Genomic DNA, 26,822 nt, shown 5'->3' with positions numbered 1-26,822 from the left:
CATAGATTAGAAAACAATCCAGGGCATTTAACTGGCCTGGAAACAAATCAGTTCAGATCTTATCTGAGGTTGGCACAGCAATGTTTAAATTGAACACAATGGGAAACTCTGACAGGATTGGGAAATACCTGCTTGGGCTGAATCAGCCCCAACGGATAAAAGAGACAATGTTTGAAGAAGAGCCAATCAACAAAACAATCAAAAAACAGTATATACGCATGTATAAGTCTAGAAATTTAGGTCAAACAAAGAGATGTCTGGGGAAATTTTGTCACTTCTTTGACATTGTTTTGCGTTGCTTTATCCTTTAGATCCTTTGTTATATGCCCCTACATTTTACCCTAACCCTATCCAAAATCCATAATTTTGGCCCCAGCCTTCAATTTATACGAGGTCAACTTATAGTATACGTTAAGAACCAGAGGAACATTGGCCATGTACAGACCAGCACTTTGTGGGATGAGGAGCTGAGTGTCTGCATGCTCAAAGCCCTACCGCTGCTGCCAGGGTGCCACTTTGGTGCACACCGGTCCACACAGCGCACGGCATGATGATGGCCCTCCCGCACTGCCTCCAAATAACGCAGCGCCAAAGGGGCATCATCATGCTGCACGGCAGCAGATATGGTGCCTTTATAGGGTGCAAAAAGAAGTGGCGTGTGGTTGCTGCGGCCCTGATCCGGGGCAAAAAGAGTTGGCATCTTGCCACTCCTTCTGTACAGCTTCTCTGGATACAAAGAATAATGAGGAACAGCATAGTGGAAGTGCCTTTGCTCTGGATATCATGGTCTACAAAATACTCTGGGCTGCTTCCAAAGTATTCTGGCACCGGAGCTGCCTTGAATGCTACCCACACTTTGGAACTATGCTGGGCAGCTGTCTGACTGTGCTGCCCACTGCCACTGCCACTGGCACAAGTCTGAGGTTCAAAATGAGGTACCCAGCAGCACATGGCTAGGCACCTCATTGTGACTGCAGAAGGAGTGATTTGCACCAACAGCACCAGCAGCAGGTGGCACAGTGGGACAACCGCCCCGTGTCACTCCGGAGCGGTCTGGTTTTTCTTGAAAACTCAAGAGCAAAAGGTGAGTCTTTTAGTGGTGTTTAAGGGAGGGATGGCTTGGATCTGACATGGAACTGGCTTCACATTGTGAAGACAGTCCACAGTTCAATTGGGACTTTGGCCTTGTGTCATGAAGACATGGCACCATAGAGGGCAGGGGGAAAGTGGCTCATTTGGCCCATGTAGACATGCCCCTAGAAACCATAGAAGGGGATGATGCTTCCACAGAACCACTAGGGTAAGAAACAGTAACTTAATAAGAGGATCATGCTATGGTCGCCCTGATCAAAATGCTCTGAAGGATCTCAAGCGGAAGAATGAATCCAGAGAGACATCTAAAAGAGACAATGTTGTAGTAATAGTTGACTTTAACTACCCTCACATTGACTGAGTCAATGAAGACCTTAGAGGTACAATTCCTGAATTTCCTAAATTTGTTATTGCTGTGTGCCTTCAAGTCATTTCTGACTTATGGTGACTCTAAGGCAAACCTATCAGTGGGATTTCTTGGTAAGTTTCTTCAGAGGGGGCTTGTCATTGCCATCCTCTGACACTGAGAGTATGACTTGCCCAAGGTCACCCAGTGGGTTTATATGGCCGAGCTGGCATTCGAACCCTGGTCTTCAGATTTGTAGTTCAATGCTCAAACCGCTATACAGTACTACTCTGGCACCTGTGCGACTGGCTCAGGAGAAGAACAACAGAAGATCAGGGGACCAAAAAACCCATCCACAATTCTTCAAAGGGGTGGAACAACTGATTTAACAGCAAAAGTCATGCTTTGGGTTTGTTTTTTTCAGCTTAGAAAAAAGGCAAGTAAAGTGGGATGTGGTAGTAGAGGTGTACAAAACTATGCATACTGGGGAGGAAATGGGATAATCCATCTACTGGAACTAAGTGGTGGGTGAGTCGTGACAGATAACAGGAACTATTGCACATGGTACATAGTTCAACTGTGGAACTCATTGTCACAAGATATGGTTACCAATCTGGATGGTTTTATAAAGGACCTAGCAAAATTTATGGGGAATGGACCCCTCAATGGCTATTTGTCAGGACGGCTGTTCTTCATCTTCAATATCAGAGGCAGTATGCCTTTTTCTATCAGTTGCTGGAGAGGGCAAGATGGAGGTACAGTTGCGCTCAAGTCCAGCTGGGGTGCTTCCTTTGGGAAATGGTTTGGCCACAGGGTGAAGAGAATATTGGTCTTGATAAGCCTTTGGTTGGATCTAGAAGGGCTCTTCTCATGTTCACATACTGTCATGACCAGGAAAACTTAGGTGTTGTTGCCTTCTCCTTTACGGACTTTCCTGATGCTCAAGATCTTCTCTGTATTTCACACAATTAGAGATATTATAGGCACACATAAGGTTCAGAATCTTTTCCATGGGTCAGTTGTTTTCTTCTGATGCTACTATGCACAGTTATTTTAATGTCTTTATAGGTGTTGCAGTTCTGATTACAGTGGACCCACTAGAACAGACTCCAGAGCCATGATTTTGATCATTTGCGGTTCACTGAGCCCCATGTCATTAAATGGCACTGATGTGAACATGCGCACTTCAGCATGTCTGCATTCATGTCGCCACTATTTAATAATATGGGGCATTATCATCTGCATTTTTGGGAAAAGAGGGAGAGGGGTCTTCTGGGAAAGTGTGGACAGTGCTGTTGTGGGTGCTGGTTGTGCAGACATCCCATTCTCCCAATGGATCTGGAAGCCCCCCATTAAGCCAGTTTTCCCATCAGTTTGGACACAGCTGGAATTATTGTCACAGTTTTATCTCAGCTTTCCTGCAGAAGCTTCAGTTTTACAGACATGCTACTCCCACCTCTTGTTGTTTTCAGAATAATTGGGAGCAACTGTTAAGCCTTGAGGCAAGAACCAGGATATGTCTGAAGCTAGGTTTAAACCCCTAGCCTTATTTTTCTAAATCCAACATTCGAGCCTCTGTGACAAAGCTTTCCAGAAAGCTGACAGGTTACTGCAGGAAAATGAATGACCCAATAGGAAAGAAAAAGATAACTTACAAGAGCAGTGACGCTAGTGCCATATTTTGACACGGCATCAATGGTGTCTACCCTTCTCTGGAATTCTTCATCTTCCACAGAATACCGGATTCCAAAAGCCATGCCACTAATCACATTGCAAACTGCATTAGTGATGGGGAGAAACGGTTCAAAAGGCTGCCCTGTAAGGGAAGTTATTTACATCCACATTAATATTATTGTGGCTGATTTGTTCATGCTATCAGTGGGTCCAGTCAAAAATCTACCAAACAGTGATACCTTTATTAGGCCAACCAAAATGCACCCTATACATGTTGCAAACTTTGAAAGATCTACTGGATTCTTTGTCAGGCAAGGTGTTAAAAACCATACAGGCTAAAAAAGTTGTCACAGGCCTGCAAAGGAAGTATTTTTTGTGTTGCAAATGGATGTTAAATTTCCTGGACTATGAAAATCTCCCAGTAGCCACATGGCCAGAAGGAGAAGGCGCCCGCCTGCAAGAAATACCCCTCCATACCATCTCAACTGAGAACAGAACAGCAAAATGCAGGCTAGGACTAACATCTTCATTTTTCTTCTCCTGTATGATTTTGAACACCTTGCCTGAAGAAGAAGCCAGTGGAGCTTCAAAAGCTTGCAACATGTATATTGTGCATTTTGGTTCTTCCCATAAAGGTATTACTGTTTGGTGGATTTTTGATTGGATTTGCTATATGGCCAATATAGCTTCAAAGGATGCTATCAGTGGGATTTCATTATTGGTCTAGAAAGTTTGTTATGGGTCTTCAAGTCAATTGTGATGTATGGGAAGCTATATTCAGAGGAGGTTTACCATTGCCTTCCTCTAAACCTGGAAGAATGTGAGTAGTACAAGCATGTACAGTGTAGAAATAATGCTGCTTGGCACCATTTTAAGTTCTGTAACTCCTGGAATCATGGTATTTGTAGTTTTATGAAGTCTTTAGCCTTCTCTGCCAAACAATGCTGGTGCTTCTTTGGTTGTTATTAACTGTCCTCAAGTCGACTTTGAATTCATGGTGACATCTCGAGTGGGACACATCTAAGACCCCTGTCCGCAACTCCTCTGCTCAGGTCCTACAGGGCTCAGGGCTGTGGCTTTCCTGATTGAGTCTATCCATCTCTGGCATGTGGCCTTCCTCTCTTTCTGCTGCCCTCCACCTTTCCAAGCATGATTGACCTTTCTAATGAGTCATTCCTTCTCATGATGTGTCCAAAGTAGGACACTCTCAGATTGATCCTCTTGGCTTCCAGTGAGAGATCAGGCCTATCTGTTCTAGGACCCATTTGTTTGTCCCCACTATTCTCAGCACTCTTCTCCAGCCCCACTTCTCAAATGAACTGGTTTTCTTCCTATCTTCTTTCTTCACATCCATACATAGTGATGGGGAATACAATGCCTTGTATGATTCTTCTTTTAGTTTTTAATTTTATGTCTTTGCACATGAGGATCTTGCCTAGTTCCTTCATAGAAGCCCTTCCCATTCCTAATCTTCTTCTGATTTCTTGACTGCAGTTTCCATTCTGATCAATGATTGATTTGAGATAAGGGAACTCTTCTACTATTTCTATTTCTTTGTTATCCATATTGAATTTATGTGAATTTTCCATAGTCATTATTTTTATTTTCTTAATGTTCAGCATTAAGTCTGCCTTAGCATTTTCTTCTTTCTCTTTCCTTAGTAACTGTTCAAAGTCTTTGTTGTTTTATGCTAGCAGTATATTCCTTACCTTGGATCACTTATCAGAATGGAGACTGCATCAAGAGCAAGGCTGGGAATGGGAGCAAAGAAAGAACTAGAGAAGATCCTAAAGAGCAAAGATACACAATTGAGTGCTAAAGTTATAAACTTCCAGGCTTGGAAGTTTATAACTTTAGCACTCAATTGTATATCTTTGTTATTCCCCATCATTGTGTGAAGAGGTGAGAGCTGAACAGTGAAGAAAGCAGATAAAAATATAATCAATTCCTTTGAGATTTGGTGCTGGAGAAGAGTGTTGAGGATACCATGGAAAGCCAAAAGGACAAACAAATGAGTCCTTGAACAGATGAAGCCTGAACTTTCCCTAGCAGCTAAGGGGCTCGACAGGCCGCCCCTTATAGGGCCAGATCAGGTCACAGCAACTACATGCCGTGGCCCTGATCTCTCCTTTCCGTGGTTCAAAAAGAAGTCACAAAAAGCAGCTCCTTTTTGCACCTTGGAAAGGGCACCATAGCCACCAGTGCATGGCTTTTTGGCTCTCCTTTGGCACTGCGTCATGCAGAGACAGTGTCAGAGGAGCACTGTGGGGCCTCATGCCATGTGGAGCAGTGTGCAGCATCACGTCGGCCTGGGAGCTGAGCTGGGGAGAGCGTCATGTGGGCGCCATGCCCCAACTCCACCCCCAGGTCAGCCTTCACAGCTGGTCTGTCGAACCGCTAAGATAATCAAATTGAGGCTGTTGTAGTTAGGCCACATCATGAGAAGGCACAACTCATAAGAAAAAACAATAATGCTAGGAAAGGTAGAGGATAGTAGAAGGAGAGGAAGACCACATGCCAGATGGCTAGACTCACTAAGGGAGGTCACAGACATGAATCTACAAGACATAAGCAGAGCAGTGGAAGACAGGGGTCTTGGAGATGTCTCATCCACAGCATTGCCATGAGTTGAGGCTGACTTGAGGGTAGTTAACAACAACAAGCTAATAGAATGGTTTCATCCACGTATGTTAGATTGTGGATATTTCTTCCTCTGATCTTCACTCCACCTTCCGTTGAGTCTAAACTTGCTCTGCATATGACGTTTTCTGCATACAAGCTGAACAAGTCGGGTGATAGAATACAACCTTGTCTGACTCATTTACTGATTGGGAACCACTCTGTTTCTCCATATTTTGTTGTAACAGTAGCCTGAATACAGGTTTTCCATCAGGACAATCAACTGTAGTATGAGAGTATTTCATAACTTTTCATGATGTATGCAGCCAAAGGCTTTCCTGTAATCTATAAAGCGATACTTATTTTCGTCTGGAATTCTCTGGTGCACTCCATTAACCAACGTATGTTTGCAGTGTGATCCCTAATGCCTTTTCCTTTTCTGAATCCAGCTTGCACCTCTGGAAGTTCTTGTTTCATATATGATAGTAGTAGTAGTCTATGTTGAAGAATTTTGAACATGATTTTGCTTGCGTGGGAAATTAGTGCGATGGTCCTGTAATTGCTGCAATCTTTTCTGTCTCCCTTTTTGTGAATATTGACCTTTTCCAGTCTGAGAACCACTGTTTTGTCTTCTGTCTATTTTTGGCTGATTTTAGTTAGTACTAAAGTTGATCCTATCTGTGCGGCTTGTAGCAATTCTGTTGAAAGATCATCCGTTCCCAGTGGTTTATTCTTTTCAGTTGCATTAAGTGCAGCTTTCGCTTTGCTTTCAAAGATTTGGGGTTCATCTTTGTATGATTCCTCTTCCCAAGTGTCATTTATCCTTTCATCTCTGTTTATATACCTCTTTAGTGTGTTGTTTCAATCATCTTTTTATTTCAACGCAACGTGATACTATGTAATACAAATCCCAGGATTCTGGAGGATGAAGCCGAGGCAATTAATATGGTGTCAAACTGCATTATTTCTACAGTGTATATAAAATTAATTTAAATTTTATTTCGCTAGACGTTTATGTCACAACTATTGCCATTACATTCAGTGAGATGCACAAACTATGACTTATGAGTACCATTAGTTTGAAAACGTTATTAAGATGTGGTATGGAAGGAGGTCGAAGGGGTTTTCTGGAGTCCTGAGTTCAAAACTTTACACCAAGCTGGAAATGTATAACATACGACTGTGAAATTGCAGGAGGATTGTACATAGAGTTTTACAAAAAATGCATGTACCTTTCAGTCAAAAGATTGTGTGATAAAGTTTCTATAGGCTGGGAGTTATATACAAACATTATTGTCTATCATGACATACCTTTTGTACTTGCAAAAGTCTTCACAAGATGCTGCGCCTCTTCTTCTATTTGGTTCTCCATGCTTTGCCTTCCCATCCCCATCTTCCTCAGAGTAACTAGAGCAAACCGTCTGTGCTGCTTCCAGAAATTGCCATTCGAAAATATAACACCTGCAGCTATCAGGAATCAATAGTAAGTCATTACTCACAAACATTCATATTCATGTTTTGTTAACGCATTTTCAGAAGTCGGTGTTCAGTGCAGACCCTGCTTGTGTTTTCACGAATTTCAGACATTCTTTTAGCAATGGAAAACTCCAAGGCTGATAAGAGTTTAGAAATAACATGTTACTTGTAGTGAAACCTGGCAGTTCATTGCTTTTTGGAATGCTGTTGTTGTGCATTCAGTAAATAAAATGATCTAAAATGTTACAACAATAGAAACAATATCATAGTAAGTTTTAGAATCTGCACCAATTCTGGACTGTTTACCTTTCTTATTGCAAGAGTTTGATTTCACAATTTCTGGCAAGACCTGACTGTGGGATAGTCGCTCCATGGATGAGTGGAGATGGAAAGCATGCGCAAAAATATTCAAAATGTTAGGGGAAAACATGCGTTTCTTTTAAATATCAAGAAACCCTGATGAGAAGCATCATGCGCTGATGGGAATCTTCACGGTTTGAGAAATTCTGCAGAAAATTGGCAGATTTAGAAAAAAATGTTTCCTAAGCTTAAAAAAATCTGCATGGAAATAATTATTTTCTGCGCAGGAAAAGCAGAAAATACTACAGTTGTAGACATTCTGCACAAAATTTCCATATGATTGATTTGCACTAAAAAAAAGGCATTTTCTGCCCAAGAAACGGCTTTTCCTGGCCATAAAATACAATTTCTATGCAGAAATGTGCATAAAATAATATTTCATCTTTATGCCTGAGAAGGAATGCAATTCTTTGTGAAGTTTTTTCTTGAAGGTAGCAAAGAGGTTCAGCAATTTTCTCTCCGTTGCAAGAAAGTCTTCAAAACCCATGCAGTTCCCAAAGGATATTCTTTGCAAAATTTGGACATGGTTGTTTTGCCTATAAAACAGCATTTTCTGCATGGAAAATCATGCTTCATGTTATATACAAAACTAAAATGTTGTTTTCAGTTCAGAATTTTTTTTTATTTTTACAAATTGACCATGTGTGAATTTTATGCAAAATGAATACCCAATTACAGCATTTTCTATGCAAGAATTAATATTTTTATGTTGAAACATTATTTTTTATGCAGAAAATGGCATTTCGTGCACAGAAAATGCTGGATTTGGGCATAAGAAACACACTGAAATTTTGTGCAGAGCAAATTCCGAACTGCAAAGAGTCTCATCAGTCCAGGATTCTTCATATTTTTAACCATCATCTCAATATTTTAAAACATCCTTTCCATTCCTATTATATTATAATATTATAATGGTTTAAATACAGTGCAGTTTTTAAAAACATCAGAGTAGCTTTGAAATTTGCAAATTCTTTCCATATGTTATCTCCTTCCCCCCCAAAAAAATGCTGAACCAAATTTTTGCCATCTTTGTGTAAGATCCAGGATCTGCATTGTAGAAATAATGCCATTTGGCACCAATTTAAGTGCTCTGGCTCCATCCTGTGGATTGCTGGGATTTGTAGTTTTACAAGGTCTTTAACCTTCTCTGCCAAAGAGCACGAGTGCCCCACCAAACTACAAATCCCAGGGTTCTGTAAGATGGAGCCATAGCAGTTAAAATGGTGTCAAACTGCTTTATTTCTATACTGCAGGTGCCCCTTGTGCCACTGTCTGAATGTACAATGATCTATCTGACAAACAAACAAAAGCAGTATAATGATTAGTTCCAGAAGCCGCTTGATTTGAAAAAATGTCTGATAAATGACACCTTCTGAGATTTCTCTCTCTCTTTTTTTTGCAGCCTTGATGTTCTGCTGCTATCTCTCTAGAAAAAAGCCCAGTGAAATCAGTTTTTTGTGGGTTTTTCAGGGTATGTGGCCCTTGTTCTAGAAGGGTTTCTTCCTGACGTTTTGTCAGCATCTGTGGCTGGCATCTTCAGAGAATCATGGTGAAACGTCAGGAAGAAACTCTCCTAGAACATGGGCCACATAGCCCCAAAAACCCACAAAAGACTATGGATGCCGGCCATGAAAGCCTTCGACTCCAGTGAAATCCTTTTCTCCAGCAACTTACCTATTTTATCCAATGCTGCTTTAACAAAGGCAGTGACTGGTCGGCCGCCAAAGTCATCTGGGCGGTCGATCATCCCTTCTTTCACAGCCTGGTATCCAGACAGTACTACTACAGGTTTTTGCCCTAACCAGACCGTGTAAATGTTTCCATAGCGCTTGGCCAGCTGCCATCAGGAATAAAGGAAAAAAGAGAAGAGAAGATCAATTATGCATTTAAACCAATGCAGGGTGACCAGACATCCTCGTTTTGCAGGACATGTCCTACATGTCAAACTTCTGTCCAGGAGGAATGCCAAAATCTCCTCTGTCAGGCAGGGGAGCATCTGAAGACTAAAGCCCTGGAGGTTTGGTACCAGATGGAGGGTATCAGTTCTCCCAGGAAATAGCAGCCTTAATGGGTGATGATATACTGTAAAGTCTGGAGCTAAACAGAATGTCCCTTGGGAGCTGCCTGCCGCTGCCCCTTTCAGCGCTTGATTGGGGCGATAGCAACTACATGTCATGGCCCTGATCCGGCCTTTCCCCAGCACTAAAAGGAACGGCAAAAAGGAAAAGTGCAGTGGTTAAATGCTTGAACCACAACCATTCACTCACAAACCATGATTCAATACCAGCCAGGGCTCAAGCTTGACCCAGGCTTGCATCCTTCCGAGGAGGTCGCTAAAATGAGGACCCAGATTGTTGGGAGCAATTAGCTTACAGTTTAAACCACTTACAGACTGCTTAGTTCAGTATGAAGCAGTATAGAAATGAAGCTATTGCTAAAAGGTGCCTTTGCCGCTGTGCTGACACTTTCTGGCGCTCCTTTTGGCATTTGTCATCCAGATGCAGTGCCAAAGGACCACAGCACCTACTCTGAGTTCTGGTGCATGGTATGATGGCGGTGTCAGGGCAGTGTTGGGGCATGCGTCATGTGCCCCAACATATAATGCCAGTTTATTCAACCTCTCTGATGCACACTAAAGAGACTCACAAATCTGATTTTAACTCCAAAAGCCAACAATATTTTGGGAAGTCCACTCTGGAGATCTGAAATGAGGGTTGTGGATGTGACTATCCACTGGAGTGTTAAGTTGTACAACCATCCCTGCTCAGCCATGTATTTATAAATTAATCCCAATATTACAGAGCACCATATATTTCCATCTATTTCTGCTGTGGCAGATGCAAAACCACAGTTGAAGAGAATCAGCTCCTTGACTCAGTCAAGGAAGCCACATCTGCAAGAGCTGAGGAAGGCAGTTGGTAACAAGGTGATTTGGAGATCTGTCATACAGGGCGGTTGCTTTCCAGCTTCAAGGGATCTTGGATGAAACGGATTTTTTAGACCCATTTCAAACCAGCTTCCGGACGGCCTATGGAGTTGAGACTGCCATGGTCGCCTTAGTCGATGATCTCCATCTGGGCATGGACAGGGGAAGTGTGTCCCTGTTAGTGCTTTTGGACATCTCAGCGGCTTTCGATACCATCGACCATGGTATCCTTCTGGAACGCCTGAGGGAGTTAGGTATCGGGGGCACTGCGCTCCAGTGGTTCCGTTCCTACCTCTTGGGTAGATTCCAGATGGTGCAGCTGGGGGACATTTGCTCCAATAAGAGGGCGCTTACATCTGGTGTCCCTCAAGGAGCTATTCTGTCCCCCATGCTATTTAACATTTACATGAAACCGCTGGGAGAGATCATCCAGAGACACCTGGTGCAGTGTTATCAGTACGCTGATGACACCCAAATGTGCTTCTCTGTGTCTCCAACTGATGCAGTGACCAGGGATGGCATCTCTCCTCTAAATGCCTGTCTGGAGTCGGTAATGGGCTGGATGAGGGAAAACAGACTCAGTTTGAATCCAGAGAAAACGGAAGGGCTCGTGATAGGTTCCCCAGGCCCGGGGATGGAAGTTAGTCCACCTTCGTCGCTCCACCTTACATCTCAGGTGAATGCGACAGTCAGGAGCACCTGTTATCAGCTTCGGCTGATACGCCAGCTGCAACCCTACCTGGCCCGGGGGGACCTTGAAACGGTGGTACATGCTCTGGTAACCTCTCGGTTGGATTTCTGTAATGCGCTATACATAGGGCAACCCTTGTACCACACCCGGAAACTTCAATTAGTACAGAATATGGCAGCAAGGCTGGTCACTGGATGTTCCAGGACCAGCCATATAACACCTATCCTGCAAGATCTACATTGGCTGCCTATTCGCCTCCGGGCGCAATACAAGGTGTTGGTTATATGACCTATAAAGCCCTAAATGGCTTGGGCCCAGGGTACTTGGAGGACCGCCTCTCCCCATATAATCCACCCCGCACTCTCAGATCGGCTGGGAAGCACTTGTTAAGGGTTCTTAAGTCAAAATACACCTTGACTGCACAAAGGGCATTTTCTATCTCGGCCCCGCAGCTTTGGAACTCCCTTCCCGATGAGCTCCGCTCCCTCACCTCTCTAGATCCCTTTAGGAAGGAACTAAAGACCTTTCTCTTCCGACAAGCTTTCCCCCATGTGTCCTGACTTCATGTTGTTCTTCCCTGTTATATAATGGTTTTATTCAGCTAGCTTGTTTTTTCTGTTTTTTTTATGCTGTTCGTATTTTTATAGTGTTTTAACGTAATGAGCTGTTTTTTATGATGTTTATACTGTATGTTTTGTATTCTGTTTTGTATTCCTTTTGCTTTGCTGTAACACGCTTTGATCTACCCTGGAAAAGCGAGCTATAAATAAATAAATAAATAAATAAATATTATTATTATTATTATTATTATTATAGGCTCACAACACCTTAAGATGCAACACCTGACTTTTGCACAAGGCAGACTCAGAAAAGTCCCAGTAGCCAGGCATCAAAGACAAGACAATAGGACATGAATAATGTGTGATGAATCTCAAGGCAGCAGAAGTAGGTGCCAGTTTTCGTCTCTTTCCAAGATGTTTTGGCAGATAGCTTTGGAAGACGTAGGGAACTGACAGCCTCGGCAGACCAGCATCAAAGTTTGGCATCAGGGCAGGGGGGGGGGGCTGGTGTCCATATGATGCACACCCTGACTCTGCCCCCATGCCAGCGTGCTGCCATGCACCCCACCACATGGCAGGAGGCATCACAGCACTCCTCTGGCACTGCATCCAGATGATGCAGCTCCAAAGGAGCACCGAAAAGCCATGGCACCAGCAGCTATGGCTCCCTTTACATGGCACAAAGAGGGGGCACTTTTTGTGGCTTCTTTTTGTGCCGTGGAAAGGCCAGATTGGGGCCACAGCGTGTCGTTGTGTCACCATCTTGATCTAGCAAAGAGAGAGGCAGCTGCAGACTGCCCCATAGGAACTGTCTGTTTAGCCCTTGAATTCCTAGTGCCAGTCCAGATTGTGTGTTGTGTGCCTTCAAGTCATTTCTAATTTATGATGAACCTAAGGCAAATCTATCAGGTGACTTTCTTGGCCAGATTTGCTCAGAGGAGGCTTGCCATTGCCATCCTCTGAGGCTGAGAGAGTGTGACTTGCCCAAGGTCACTCTGCAGGTTTCATGGCCGAGCTGGAAATCGAACCCTGGTCTCCAGAGTTGTAGTCCACTACACCAGGCAGATATTGTACTTTAAAGGTATAATTTCAATTTGGCTAATAGTCAAAGATATGTTTGTCTGTAGAATCAGTCTGTAAAGAGGTCTTGTAACACCTTTCAGACGCACTGAAAGAAAGACGTTTGGCAGCATGACCTTTTCTAGACTTCAGTCTAGTTCATCCGATGCTTTTGGGTAATCGTTTATCTCACAACTATTACCATTACATTCAGTGATATGTGGAAATTATGATTTATGAGTAACATTAGTACACAAAAAAAAAACCCTTACTAAGGATTCTGTACGGTGTGAAAACAACATCATTCCATAAGTTCAAATGTTGAGACGGCAGCCATTTTCTTAATGGATTATGATTTTGATAAATTTTAGGGTTTTTTTTTTAAAAAGTGAAAGTTTGGTAAAATGTGATGGTTTTTAAAAGATTTTTTTGAAAGATTTTTTATAAAAAATTCAATTTCTAAATTTTAAATTTTATTTTTACATTAAAAAACACCCCACCCTGAGTCCTCTCTTTTCTCCTCCGACTGAGCCTTGCCCCACTTGCCCCATCTCTTCCACTGAGCGCCAACATCTTAAAGGGATGCAGGCAAAAGTCACCGCCAGTTTCTGCCCAAAGGCAGATGTCTGGGGAGAAATGGGGGTCACCAGCCCCTGAGGGGGTCACCAGGTGCAGTCTGCACCCCTTCCCACCCCTTAATCTTCCCAATAGCAACCTTTGGGCCAGAAATCTAAAATGCTTTTAGAAAGAAAATAATTTCCTATTATTTGCCCTAACCCTCATGAAGAGAAACCAATTTGCAATTACCTTCAGGAAGCAATGCAGTGCAGTGGGCTGAGTGTTGGACTATGACACTGGAGACCAGGGTTCAATTCCCAGATCGGCCATGAACCCCACTGGTGACCTTGGGCAAGTCACACTCTCTCAGCCTCAGAGAAAAGCAATGGCAAACCTCCTCTGAACAGATCTCAGCAAGAAAACCCATGATAGGATCGCCATAAATTGGAAACGAGTTGAAGGCACACAACAGCAGCAGCAGCAGCAGCAGCAGCAACAGCAAATCTTCACCCCCAACGGCTGGTGAATGTTTTAGAAAGAAGTACCTTGATGAGTGTATCATGTGAAATTTTACTTCCAATGCACCATATCCCTCCAATGAGGGGAAGCTGGAAAGGCCCTGGTGGGTAATTTCTGCTGGCCCAGAGATGGTTCAGATACTGGAGGATGAAAAGGCCCACCAACAGCGCGATCAAGCATTCCCAAAACTCCACCATTCTCCTGCTTTTGCTTTTTCTCCCTTTGGCTCTTCCTAGGACATCTGGTTAGGATGAGTCGGATCCTCCATCTGAGATGCTGCCATCACTGTCTGTCTTCTTATTCTTCCACTAGTCACTATTTATATATATGAAGCAGGTAATCAGCATGTCTTCTTGCACCATACCAATTACTGTCGGGAAGATTGCTCCTTTGCATCACAACAATATACAGATATAGAGATATTAAAGGATTAAAACTCCATTCTTGTTAAAGACTAACGTTTACGGTCATGCCATGTTTATGTATACTGCAGAATGGGGTTTATGATATTTTACAGCCCAGCATCCTCTCATCATTGAATGCTTTGACTCTGTGACTCTGGAGACCAGGGTTCAAACCCCAGCTCAGCCATGAAACCCACTGGGTAACCTTGGGCAAGTCACATACTCTCAGCCTCAGGGAAAGGCAATGGCAAACTTCCTCTGAACAGATCTTGCCAAGAAAACCCCACAATAGGATTGCTTTAGGGTTGCCATAAGTGGGAAATGACTTGAGGACACACAACAGCAAGAACAAACAACCCTCTTATTGTAGCATAAATATCCACATGTAGCCAAAGCTCTATGTAGGGGAATTTTGAATGAGCTCAGAATCGAGAGGGGCCTGACTACAAGGACCCAGCAAAATCGTTTCCCATTTGTATACCAAGGGAGTGTGGATCTAAGGAATGTTACAGAGGCAAATGTCTCCAATTGAAATATTTCTTTATTTAAAGGGGGAAAGACACATCAATTCTTGATCACTTACTCAGTCATCCAAAGCTCAGGAAATCAGGAGTTAGCGTGGAAAAGGGTCAAGGCAGCGCTACGGGTGATACTTACTATAGACGAGGCTTGCTTCCAGGGGTCCAACTGAGTAGAAGAGAGTGAGACACAGCCCTTCTGAGAGCGTGGGCTGAACGGAAGTACTGGAGCTAAACAAGAGACATAGAGTCCCTGTGAAATGTAGACTAGCATATGGAGGGGAGATTCCGGGGGGGGGGGGGGAGGGTTAAGGGTGAAAACTAGCCCTGGGCAAAGGCCTTTGGTTGTCTGGGTGGTGTCTGGGCAAAGGCATTCGATTGTTTGGGTGAGGTAATCCGGTCTGACTACAATCAAGGGAAATGGGGAAGAAGTATAATTGATAGCCGGTTCATCAGGTGAGAGATCTTAGACAGTTATCACACATTGTTCTGATTAGTGGAGGTGATGAGAGTCCCATTAGGCGACTCCCAAACTATCTGTTGGGCAAGTCCGAGGCGTACTGTTCTCTAGAGGTCTGACTCCATCTGAGTGTAGTATCTACATGACCCACCACTTTGGGGCTCATGGTGGCCAGCCTGGCATTGTTCATTTAAGATCATGAGGAATACCACACACACTTAAATTTTAGAAAAATGCACTAAATGGGTAACCCCCCCTCCCACAACTTACTGTGCATCTAGTCTGGAGAAATAGTGCAGTCTGACAGCCCTTTAACTGCCATGCCTCCATCCTACAGAATCCTGGAGTTTATAATTTTGTGAGGCACTGGTACTCTTTGCCAGAGAAGGATAAAGACCTTGTCAAACTACAAATCCCAGGATTCCATAGGATAGAGCTACAGCACTTCAAGTAGTGTCAAACTACATTATTTCTGCAGTCTAGATGCACCCTGTAAGGCTTCTGTAGCTGCCTGACACGGCCATTCGACAAGTGACTCTAGTTATGTTCTCAGGGGGTTGTGTGCAAAGGGTGTGTGAAGAAGTCAAACAAGAAACAAGTTAGGTTTTTGTGGGTTTTTCAGGCTATGTGTCCATGTTCTAGAAGAGTTTATTCTTGACGTTTCGCCAGCATCTGTAGCTAGCATCTTCAGGAAATGCATTCAGGAATAAACTCTTCTAGAACATGGACACATAGCCTGAAAAACCCACAAAAATCTATGGACGCAAGCCATGAAAGCCTTTCACTTCACAAAAGCCTTCGACTTCACATGGCTCTGGCATCTGAGGAGGGAAAAACAGCCACCATCTTCTGGACTTAATCTTTCTAATCTACTGCTATCCCCTTTTCTTTTTGTATTCCATCTTACTGAGATTGTGATCCTGAGGGCAGGAAACACTCAAAGTCATTATTTGTAAGCTGCTCTGGGAACCTTTTTGGTTGGAGACCAAGGCATAAACGCTCTAAATAAATACTCTCAGTCCTCCATATACACAGATTCTTGCTCCACAGATAAAATCATCCATTACTTGGGACATATCTATCTATCTATCTTTCTATCTATATTCCAAAAAGCAAACCTTGGTTTTGCTATAAGGGGCACAATTTCACTGTGCCACAGTATTTAATAAGACTTGAGCATCCATGGATTTTGGTATCCATGGGAAGTCATGGAACCAAACCTCAGTGGATAACAAGGATCCACTGTAAATATGGAACAACTGTTTTCTGTTCAAGAGTTTGGCATGGAGTTGTGCCCAAGATGCTACTGTGCGTGGATGCACATCATGCATGGATCCAAGCAACACATATTTTACATTGTGAGGAGGTGTGCAAGCACATTGTGTTGAGCCTTTCAACAGTACAACAGGTCCTTTCTAATGCAGTGGGCCTTTCTCAACCATGGTGTCATTAGGGGTTGCAAAGGGTGTGGACCACACCAGGGGGCACCCAATAGTGGGGTGACACCACTGCTCCTCAGGCTGTGGCATTTGCCCGTGTCCCTTTAAAATGGGGTGAGTGGGGAAAGGATCAATTGGAGGAGAAAGGAGAGATTTTAGTTGCTGTTCTTTTTTAAAAATCATTGTTTACTCTTATTAAATTTTCTTTAAAACATCACATTTTACCAAATCTTCAATGCAGTCACATTGCATGTATATGTTAATTCATGAAGGCTGTGTGTGTGATAATGTAATTTAAAAGTCTATTATTTATTATTATTATTATTAACCTTTATTTATGAAGCGCTGTAAATTTACACAGCGCTGTACATACAATCTTTTTAGTTAGACGGTTCCCTGCCCTCGGGCTTACAATCTAAAAAGACATGACACAGAAGGAGAAGGGAGTGGTGACGGGAAAGGGTAAGAGGTCCAGCAGTTCCTCTCAACCTCCGAGGCCTGGATCAAGGAAGATGGACTGAAGGGAGGGCTTGGCTTCAAAATGGAAGGTTAATCATTATCCAGGGAAAATACATACTCACAAGTAGGATAATACATATACAGTACATAGCAATACAGGAAATGGATCAATAAACAGCCAACAACAGAACATCAGATAGTAAGCGACAATTATGCGATGCCTGGGATAATTGTCTAATTTTAATTTTGCTAGTTAGAATCATAGCATCGTAGAACTGGAAGAGACCACAAGGGCCCTGATCCAGTCCAACCCCCCTTCTGCCATGCAGGAACTCACAGTCAAAGTGTCACCAACAGATGGCCATCCAGCCTCTATTTAAAAAACCCCAAGGAAGGAGAGTCCACCACAATCTCTGAGGAAGGAGTGTGTTCCACTGTCGAACAGCCTTACTCTCAGGAAGTTCCTCCTAATGTTGAGCTGGAATCTCTTTTGCTGCAGCTTGGATCCATTGTTCCTGGCCCTGTTCTCTGGAGTAGCAGAAAACAAGCTTGCTCTCTCCTCAATATGACATCCCTCCAAATATTTAAACAGGGCTGTCATATCACCTCTTAACCTTCTCTTCTCCAGGCTAAACATCCCCAGCTCCCTAAGTCGCTCCTCATAGGACATAGTTTCCAGACCCTTCACCATTTTAGTCGCTCTCCTTTGGACATGTTCCAGTTTCTCCACATCCTTTTTAAACTGTGGTGCCCAGAACTGAACACAATATTCCAGATGGGACCTGACCAGAGCAGAATACAGTGGAACTATTACTTCCCTTGATCTAGACACTATGCTTTTATTGATGCAGCCTAAAATTGCATTGGCCTTTTTTAGCTGCCGCATCGCACTGTTGACTCATGTTCAACTTGTGGTCTACTTGGACTCCTAGATCCCTTTCACACGTAGTTTCATTCAGCCAGGTGTCCCCCATCCTATATTTGTGCATTTTATTTTTCTGCCCTAAGTGCAGTACCTTACATTTCTCTGTGTTGAAATTCACGGGTGCCATTTTCCTTGGTCGGAAAACTTCTGACCAGAACATTTAGCGCTCCTCAGCACTGAATGAGGACGGTTTGGCACCAGAGGACAGAACGGGGCCTCTTGGAAGACGCTTTGGCATGTGATAAAATCCATTTTTGGCTGGTCGCATGCACACGCGAGAGTCCCTTTCCAGTTCCCGTAACGGGCAAAAAAAGGTGTGCGATAAAGTTCCTAGTCTTGGCTGACCAGAGTAAATGTCTGCCAGAGCATCTGAATGTACTCTCACCACTTCTTCTCCAGGCTAAACATATCCAGCTCCCTAAGTCTCTCCTCATAAGGCATGGTTTCCAGACCTTTCAGCCAAGGGCTGGAATTCCTCTCTTCAGAATTGATTAAATCCCTGAGGAGTAGGCCATGCTCAGGGCATGGCAGCAAACTTTGACTGTAGCTGAGAGGGATGAGTATACTGTTTCAATATGCATTTAATATGTATTTTAAGCATCTTAATGGTTTTAAAATTCAGTGCTTTTAAAATGGTATTTTAATTGAATGTGCTATTTAATGCCTTTAAACCCTCTGTACTGTTTTAACTGCTCTGTTTTAATTTATACTGTAAGCTGCTTTGAATCCCATATGACCTATGATAATCCTGTCCCAGGGCTTTCTTCACAAGATCTTTCCAATGGAGGTTTTTTACTGCCTTTGCGTAAGGCTTTTCTAAGGTCTTCCAGTGGGTTTCCATGGCTGAGTGGGAATTCAAGCACTGGACATTTGGAGTCCCAGTCCAGCACTCAAACCACTAAACCCCACTGGCTTTTTGTACTGCTCTTTAGATCTGGATCTTGTTCAGATTTCAAATTCTCATCCCAGATCACTACAAAAATTAGGCCACTACTACCGGTTTACACGCTGAGTTTCATAGAGTGCACCAGACAGGAAATTTCACATTCCAAAGTGACATTGCAAAGGGGTTGAGAGGCTATAAGCAGGAAGGAAAGAGTTTTCTTTTATCAGGGACATTGGAGGGTGGCGTAGTTTTACCTCGCCCTCTTCCAAGAGATCCTGATACTGGTAATGGTTCCCACCCTGCTAATAACAGTGAGGAAAGTGTGGCCTCCATGGTGATTTGTATGAGAATCACAGTAGATATGGAGAGGTTTATCAACTGCCCTCTTACAGTCTTGGAGTGGCACCCTGTAAGTGGCATATGCAACCATATGTCCACCTTACACCTTCATATATCCTATTATTATTATTATCTGACTACAGAGGACATCCCTCCTCTCAATAAATGTCTTAAAGCAGTAATGGACTGGATGAGGAAAAACAGACTAAAACTGAATCCAGACAAAATGGAGGTACTCAGAGTAGGGGCCCCTAATCCAGGTATGGAGATACACCAACTGCTCCCAGATGGGGTCACACTTCCCTTAAAGGACTGTGTTCTCAGTCTGGGGATGCTCCTAGACTCATCCCTCCAGATGTCAAATCGGGTAAATGCGACGGTCAGGAGAGTTTGTTATCAGCTTCAGCTGATATGCCAGCTGCGCCCTTTCCTGGAACCGGGGGACCTGGAAACAGTGGGACATGCGCTGATAACCTCACGATTCAATTTCTGCAATGCGATCTACATGGGGCTACCCTTGTGCCTATTCCAGAAACTTCAGTTAGTTCAAAACATGGCAGCCAGGTTGGTCGCTGGGGGACCTAGAAGTGACCCCATAACACCCATCTTAAATTTGCTTCACTGGCTGCCTATTAGTTTCTGGGTGCAGTACAAGGTGTTGGTTATAAACTTTAATGGCTTGGGTCCAACCTATCTAAGGGATGGCCTTCTTCCATATAATCCACCCTGTACACTCAGGTCCTCTGGGAAGATACTGTACCAGGTTAATTGCATCTTCCCAGAGGACCTTTTCATCAGCCACCCCCAGATTATGGAATAGACTGCCGGAGGAGATCTGTCATATTACCAACTTGGACAGCTTTAAAAAGGCTGTCAAGATGGATCTCTTCTGGCTGGCTTTCCCTGAATAGCTAGCCCAGCCATCAACCAATTCCACCTTCCCACTGAGTACTTGTACCCCATCTGCCCATCCCTGATTGTTTTAATTGTATTGTTTTTAACATTTAATTCTGTTTGTAATTGATGTTTTAGGGTAGGGAGAGAATGACTGGGATATGGGATGTGTATGTTCTCATTTTAATTGTAAGCCACCTCGATTGTCCCCAACAGAGAGGTGGGGTAAAAATAAAGCTTTTATTATTTATTATTATTATAGTGGAAGTTGTTATTCTCTTCCATCTTCTGCAATGACCAAAGCCTCCTTGGACTCACCATTGCAGAGTGATAGTCTCCCCATGGCCATCCCATTGGATGTGGAGAGTGGAGGGGATTGGAAAAGATAGATATGTTCTCATAGCCATATGCAAAGTAAGGACATCACCTACTGAGGAGTCCAATGGATCATGGAGGAAGACGTCCCCCCTCTTCATCTGGCTATGGGAACATAGCTAGATATTTCTCTGCCACTGTTCCTCAGCAACAGGCCATTGTAGGTCAATAGTGACTCCTGGGAGTGGCAACAAGGGAGCCATAGCAGAGTTCAGTATGCAGAATGCTTATGCTGCACTCAACCATGTGGGATCTCAGCCCAGGACTATTCTTCTCCAAACACTTAAGACTCTTCCAGCAATCCTCATACAGATCTCTTACAGCTTCCCATATTACCTGCAGAGAAAGAGTAACCTGTTCCCTACTTTGTATCCAAGAAGATATAAGGCCCTTGCCCTGGTGCGAGGGAGCCAAATCTAGAAGGGAAGAGAATCAAAACATTTACTGAGCTGCAGCAAACAGGTCCCAGTACTTACTTACAGTCCTCCTTCTTTCACAGTCATTGCAGTGCCAGAGCTCAGCCTCCACACTGCATCCACTTTGTGTCTAGAAGCAACTAGGCTAGATCAAATGTTCCTTATCCTGCTTTCCAAAGTAAGTGAGAAGGGATACTCCCTCCATCATTTTACCTTGATTTGGTAGTAGTTCCCTTAGTGAAAGTTTCCAAGCCTGTTCTCTGCCTGCATTCTAACTCCAGGGAAGTAATAGTGCCACGTTATTCTGCTTTGGTCAGGTGGCGGCCTCACCTGGAATACTGTGTCCAGGACCCACAATTCAGGAAGGATGTTGACAAACTGGAGTGTGTCCAGAGGAAGGAGATAAAAATGGTAAAGGGCCTGGAAACCACGAAACCTTATGAAGAGACACTTAGAGAGCTGGGGATGTTTAGCCTGGAGAAGAGAAGGTTAAGAGGTGATTTGATAGCCCTGTTTAAATACTTGAAAAGATGTCCTATCGAGGAGAGAGCTAGCTTGTTTTCTGCTGCTCCAGAGACTGGGACTCAGAAAAATGGGTGCAATCTACAGGCAAAGAGATTCTACCTCAACATTAGGAGGAACTTCCTGATAGTAAGGGCTGTTCAACAGTAAAACACACTCCTTCCTCGGAGAGTAGTGGAGTCTTCTTCCTTAGAGGTCTTTAAACAGAGGCTGGATGGCCATCTCTTGGGGGTCCTTTGATCATGTCTTCCTGAATGGCAGAATGGATGGATGGCCCTTGGGGGTCTCTTCCAATTCTATCGTTCTATGATTCTATGTGTGTTTGAATGGAGCCACTGTGTTTGGTACTTAAGGTATAAGTAAATGACATCACCAAGCACTGTCTCTGTGTTAGATTTTGACTTGGAAACTTCAGGATGTGGGATGATCATGAAGTGGCAATCTCAGATGGTTGCTTAGGGCACATAAATGGCTTCTGCTGTCACCACTAGCCAGCTCTCAGAACAACCAGGAATCCACAGCCAAGTGCAGCTGAGCCCCCCAGGATGGTAGAAACTTAATAACAGGCAAGAAACAAGAAGAAGCCTCTGTTCAACTTATTAAGGAGGCAAGAGCTGGTATGCCAGAATAGAAGAAACACATCATACAGTGCAGAGTTTGGAAAAGATACCCACATTCAACATGCTGGCTGGGGAATTCTGAGAAACAGTGGAGCAAACCAATAGCTTTTCCCACGTCTGCTTTGGTATACAGGCCTAGGTGAGCATTCTCCCTTCTCTTGTTATATCAAAGGAAGAGAGGAAGTGTTTTGTCAAGAACAAAGTGTGTGTTGACACAACAAAACAATTTTGACAGTGTGCCATAATCAGAAACCTGTGTGCCATTGATACAAAAGAGATACTGATTATCATTTGATGCCTCTGACATAATTATTGCTATCACTGTCCGGTTTGCCCCCAAAAAGGCCTATCCATATGTAGGACATGAGTAAGCATGACTGAATCCATTGCTGCAGCTGGAAACAGGGCCAACTTTTATTGTATTATATAACCATTAAAACACATTCCTGAGAATACATATACAATTGAAAAAGTTATGATTTAAAATTGGAGGAGTAGTCCTGCCAGAAGAGATATTTAATCTTTAATGCTGTTTTAAAAATAGTCAGCATTTTCAGCTGCCGTATCTCCTCTGGCAGGTCATTCCACAGTCTGGGGGCAGCAGGTGAAACAGACCTCTAGGAAACTCTTGCCAGGCTAGTCCTGGACGATTGGAGCAAATATTTCCCAGTGGACCTGAGTGTATAGGGTGGATTGTATGGGAGAAGGTGATCCTGTAGGTAACCTGGACCCAAACCATGTAGGGCTTTAAAAGTAATAACCAAACTTTGTACTGTGCCCTGAAACTAATTGGCAGCCAGTGGAGTGATTTTAAGATCGGTGTAATGTGACCACTTCTGGATGTACTCTTAATCAATCTGGATGCCATATTCTGAACCAGCTGGCCTATCTGGACTTGGTACAAAGATAGCCCAATGCAGAGCACATTGCAAAAGTCCAGCCTTCAGTTTACCAACACATGCACCATCTTTCAATCCTCTGGTTCTAAGAAAGGGCATTGATAACAGGCACTTCTGACCATCACATCTATCTCAGCTGATAGATGTGATGGTCTTTACTCCCCCCCCCATTTAATTTATGAAGAAATTTGTGAATTTTGAGAACTGAGGGGCTCTGCAGACCATTCCTGAAGGGGCAGCCTGCAGCCGCCTCCGTCTTCACCAGATCGGGACCGTTGCAACCACACATTGTGGCCCCAATCTGGCCTTTCCATGGTGCAAAAAGGAGCTGCAAAAAAGCTGGAGCTTTATGGCGCTCCTTTGGCACTGCATCATCTAAACAGAAAAGTACAAAAAAAGAAAGCTTTCCTTGCTGCGCATATGGTCATGTTGTAGGAACAAAGATGTTCTCTATAGCATGTCTTACCGCATAGAAATCAAGTTTTCTGCCATCTGCGCTCTAGTTGTCTTCCTTCACATTTCACTTCTCTCAGGGTCTCTGTATACCAAGAAGCTTGTTTGCAAATGAGTCGGAGAGAATACTTAGGGGCAACCATGTCAATAGCCCTGGTTAGGTTTCATTTATCAATCAGAACTTCAACAGGGTCACTGGTGATGCCTGCTGTATAACCCTCCAAGGCCTCCTGGAATCTCAAGGGATCTATTAGCCTTTGAAGGTGGGCCATTTTAATAGGTCCTCCACCTCTGCAGGGGTGGGTTGTAGCTGTAATGCTAGCCCTGACCAGAAAATGATCTGTTCATGACAACTCAGAGGTATTAGTCTCCTCCACCCACAGAGCCATATGTGAGCTGAAACCCACATCAAGGGTGTGAACTGCTGAATGTGTAGGTCCTGAAATCAACTGTGGCTGCATTCCCACTATGATTTAAAGTGAATTGCTGATCAGGTTATATGACGATTGTTCCCATTTGAAACTACCTGTAGTTCCAATCCTACTGTGATCGGTTTCAATCATGATGAAGCGAGGCAACTGCAAAAACCCACTCTTTCCTGACACTAGTTCTTTGGCAGTTCTTTTGAAAAGAATCGATTCCAACGCTTGTTCAACAAGTGGGAACGACGGATCTGAATTGCATCATTCTGGAGGGAAGGGACTAATGGCGGAGGGGTGTTTATTATGCCTCCTCAGTTTTTGGTTGATCCACCATTCTCCCCCTCTCTGCAAATTTTCTTTCAATTTTTAAAAAAAGTATACTTCCCAAGCTGGGTCGCCTGGGCTGCTGTTTACGTCACCAATGATGCGCAGGTGATAGACATGCATTTTGAAGTGGCACAGACTAGTGGGGATGACAATCATGTCAAAAAAGATTACAAGGGGATAATGAAAAGATCCACTTTCAAAGTGGGAATGACGGATCTTTTGGAATTGATTCACCAACACGGAGCCAAGGCAAATCGCAAACTGGTTTAAATGTACAGTCATCCCTCCATATTTGCGGCTTTGATATTTGCAGATTTGGTTATTCACAAGTTTCATTAATACGTTCTCTCTAGGACTGTCTAGGTCCTCCAGTGCAACTCTGTGGTCAACTTTAACTAAACGTTGCACTGAATGACCATTTGTAGCTACTCCAGTGCCATTCTGTGGTCAGTATATGTTGGTCATTGACCAAAGAGTTGCACTGGAGGACCTAGAGATTCCTAGAGAGGTGTCCTCTCAGGTAAAAACAGTGTTTTTGTTATTTGCGGTTTTTCCATATTGACGGGGGTCTTGTTCCCCTAACCCTAGCGAATATGGAGGGACAACTGTAATTGGGAATGAGCCCTGAGAAAGCCCCATATTTGTCATGGATATCACAAACTCCCAAGCTGCAACTGACAAGCTGACCTCCAATGGTACGTTGAAGGCGCCCAGAAGCAAAAGTCTGGAGGACTCCATAAACAGCTCTGAGCAAGTTCAGTGAGCTTGGCTAGCGAATCTGATAGACAGTACACTAAGCTAAACCCCAGTCTATCTCTGGGTTTTAGGTCAGGCACACAAGGGCCAGGGGACTGGGTGCAAAAGAGGATGATATATATTGCAAATCTTTAGTTTGGATGTAGATATTTTTTCCCCACAGAGGTGACACCATGAGTCAGGTACTACAGGGTGGCACCAGCCCTAGTGACACCACTGAGATCAGGATGGATTGTAACCCATCTTGAATCCCATTGTGGGAGAAAGGCGGATGTAAATCCTTGAAATAAATAAATAAATCAAATAGTTAACTATTAAGTTCTCAAAATTCACAAATTTCTTCATACAGTAAGGAGGGGGACAGATTTTTTTCAACAAATACAAATATTATAATAATAATAATAATAATAATAATAATAATTTCTAACCTGCCTCTCCAACAAGATCGAGGTGGCTTACATCAGTAAAATCCATACAATACAATAGAATAAAATCCTACAGTCCCCCTCCCTCCTTAACCCCAAAAGTAGAAAGTGCAGCTAAATAAGCACAATGTAAACAGACTTTGCTGACAAAATGTGCAAATCTACAGTGCTATATAAATAAAGCATAATAATAATAATAATAATAATAATAATAATAATAATAATGTATGCAAAAATAAATATAAGAAAAGGAAGTGCATTCAGGGCTGATATAGTTTCCCTTTTAATTATAATATCTAGAGAGAAGGCTGGTGTCTGGTTTTTCATGAGCGCAACTCCATGCCCTCTGGCATTGCACCAGCCTCATTGTAAAGCTGTTGAACATATCACTTGGTATTGCTGAAGAAAGTCAAGGAAGAATGTGCACAGGCAGGTTTATAGGTGAAGATGGAGAAAACAAAAGTAATGAGTACAAATGATTTGTGTAGTTTTAGACCAGGGGTCGGCAACCTACGGCCCGCGGGCCGGATCCGGCCCGCCGAGGCCTTTCTGCTGGCCCCCGCGTAGTCCTGCCGCCGATTGCCACCGATTCTGCGCCGCTCCGGGCGCCATTTTATTTTTCAAAATGGCGGCCAAAGTCTCGCGTGACCTTTCCCAGGATGGGAAAGGTCGCGCGAGACTTCACCGCCATTTTAAAAACCAAAATGGCAGCGGAGGAGGAAGAGGAGGGCCGCGCGGCCTGGCGTGGAGGAGGCAATGGTTGAAGGCCGGCGTGGCCCTCCCTGCCTCCCCGCGGGGCTCCGCGCAGCCCTCCCCGCCTCCCTGTGGGGCTCTGCACGGCCCCGCGGGGCCTCCCCCGCCTCCCCGTGGGGCTCCGCACAGCCCTCCCCGCCTCCCCGCGGGGCTCTGCACGGCCCCGCGCAGCCCTCCCCGCCTCCCTGTGGGGCTCTGCGGGGTCCCGCGCGGCCCTCCCCGCCTCCTTGTGGGGCTCTGTGGGGTCCCACGCGGCCCTCCCCGCAGGGCTCTGCGCAGCCCCGCAGGGCCTCCCCCGCCTCCCCGCGGGGCTCCGTGTGGCCTTCCCCCGCCTCCCCGCGGGGCTCTGCACAGCCCCGCGCAGCCCTCCCCGCGTCCCTGTGGGGCTCTGCGGGGTCCCGCACGGCCCTCCCCGCCTCCCCGCGGGGCTCTGCGCGGCCCCACGGGGCCTTCCTTGCATCCCTGCGGGGCTCTGCACGGCCCCCCGCGGCCCTCCCCGCGGGGCTCCACGCTGCCCACCTCTTCCTCTGTCTCCTCCGTCCTGCAGCGCATGGAGGAGGGGGAGGAGAAGAAAGAAGAGGAGGAGGAGGAGGAAGAGGGGGGAAGAAGAGCAGGAGGAGGCAGCAAGAGGAGGAAGAGGAGATGGGGGA

At 44.3% G+C, this 26,822-nt stretch overlaps 1 protein-coding gene across 1 annotated transcript in view; it reads right to left on the bottom strand.

The window, feature by feature from the left end:
* Positions 1 to 14,077, bottom strand: part of LOC121926000 (cytochrome P450 2J2-like) — a 30,594-nt gene extending 16,517 nt beyond the window's left edge. Inside the window, exons 1-4 of the mRNA XM_042458556.1 lie at positions 13,907 to 14,077; positions 9,242 to 9,404; positions 7,043 to 7,198; positions 3,094 to 3,254 (exon numbers count right to left, since the gene is read on the bottom strand). Coding sequence (XP_042314490.1) covers positions 3,094 to 3,254; positions 7,043 to 7,198; positions 9,242 to 9,404; positions 13,907 to 14,077 — 651 coding nt within the window. The remainder of the gene's footprint in view (positions 1 to 3,093; positions 3,255 to 7,042; positions 7,199 to 9,241; positions 9,405 to 13,906) is intronic.
* Positions 14,078 to 26,822: the final 12,745 nt, after the last annotated feature.

The sequence above is a fragment of the Sceloporus undulatus genome, chromosome 3 (genome assembly GCF_019175285.1).
Source record: "Sceloporus undulatus isolate JIND9_A2432 ecotype Alabama chromosome 3, SceUnd_v1.1, whole genome shotgun sequence".
Classification (NCBI taxonomy): Eukaryota; Metazoa; Chordata; class Lepidosauria; order Squamata; family Phrynosomatidae; genus Sceloporus; species Sceloporus undulatus.
Note: the sequence above shows the minus strand (reverse complement) of the source record. Positions and strands in the feature narration are given on the sequence as shown.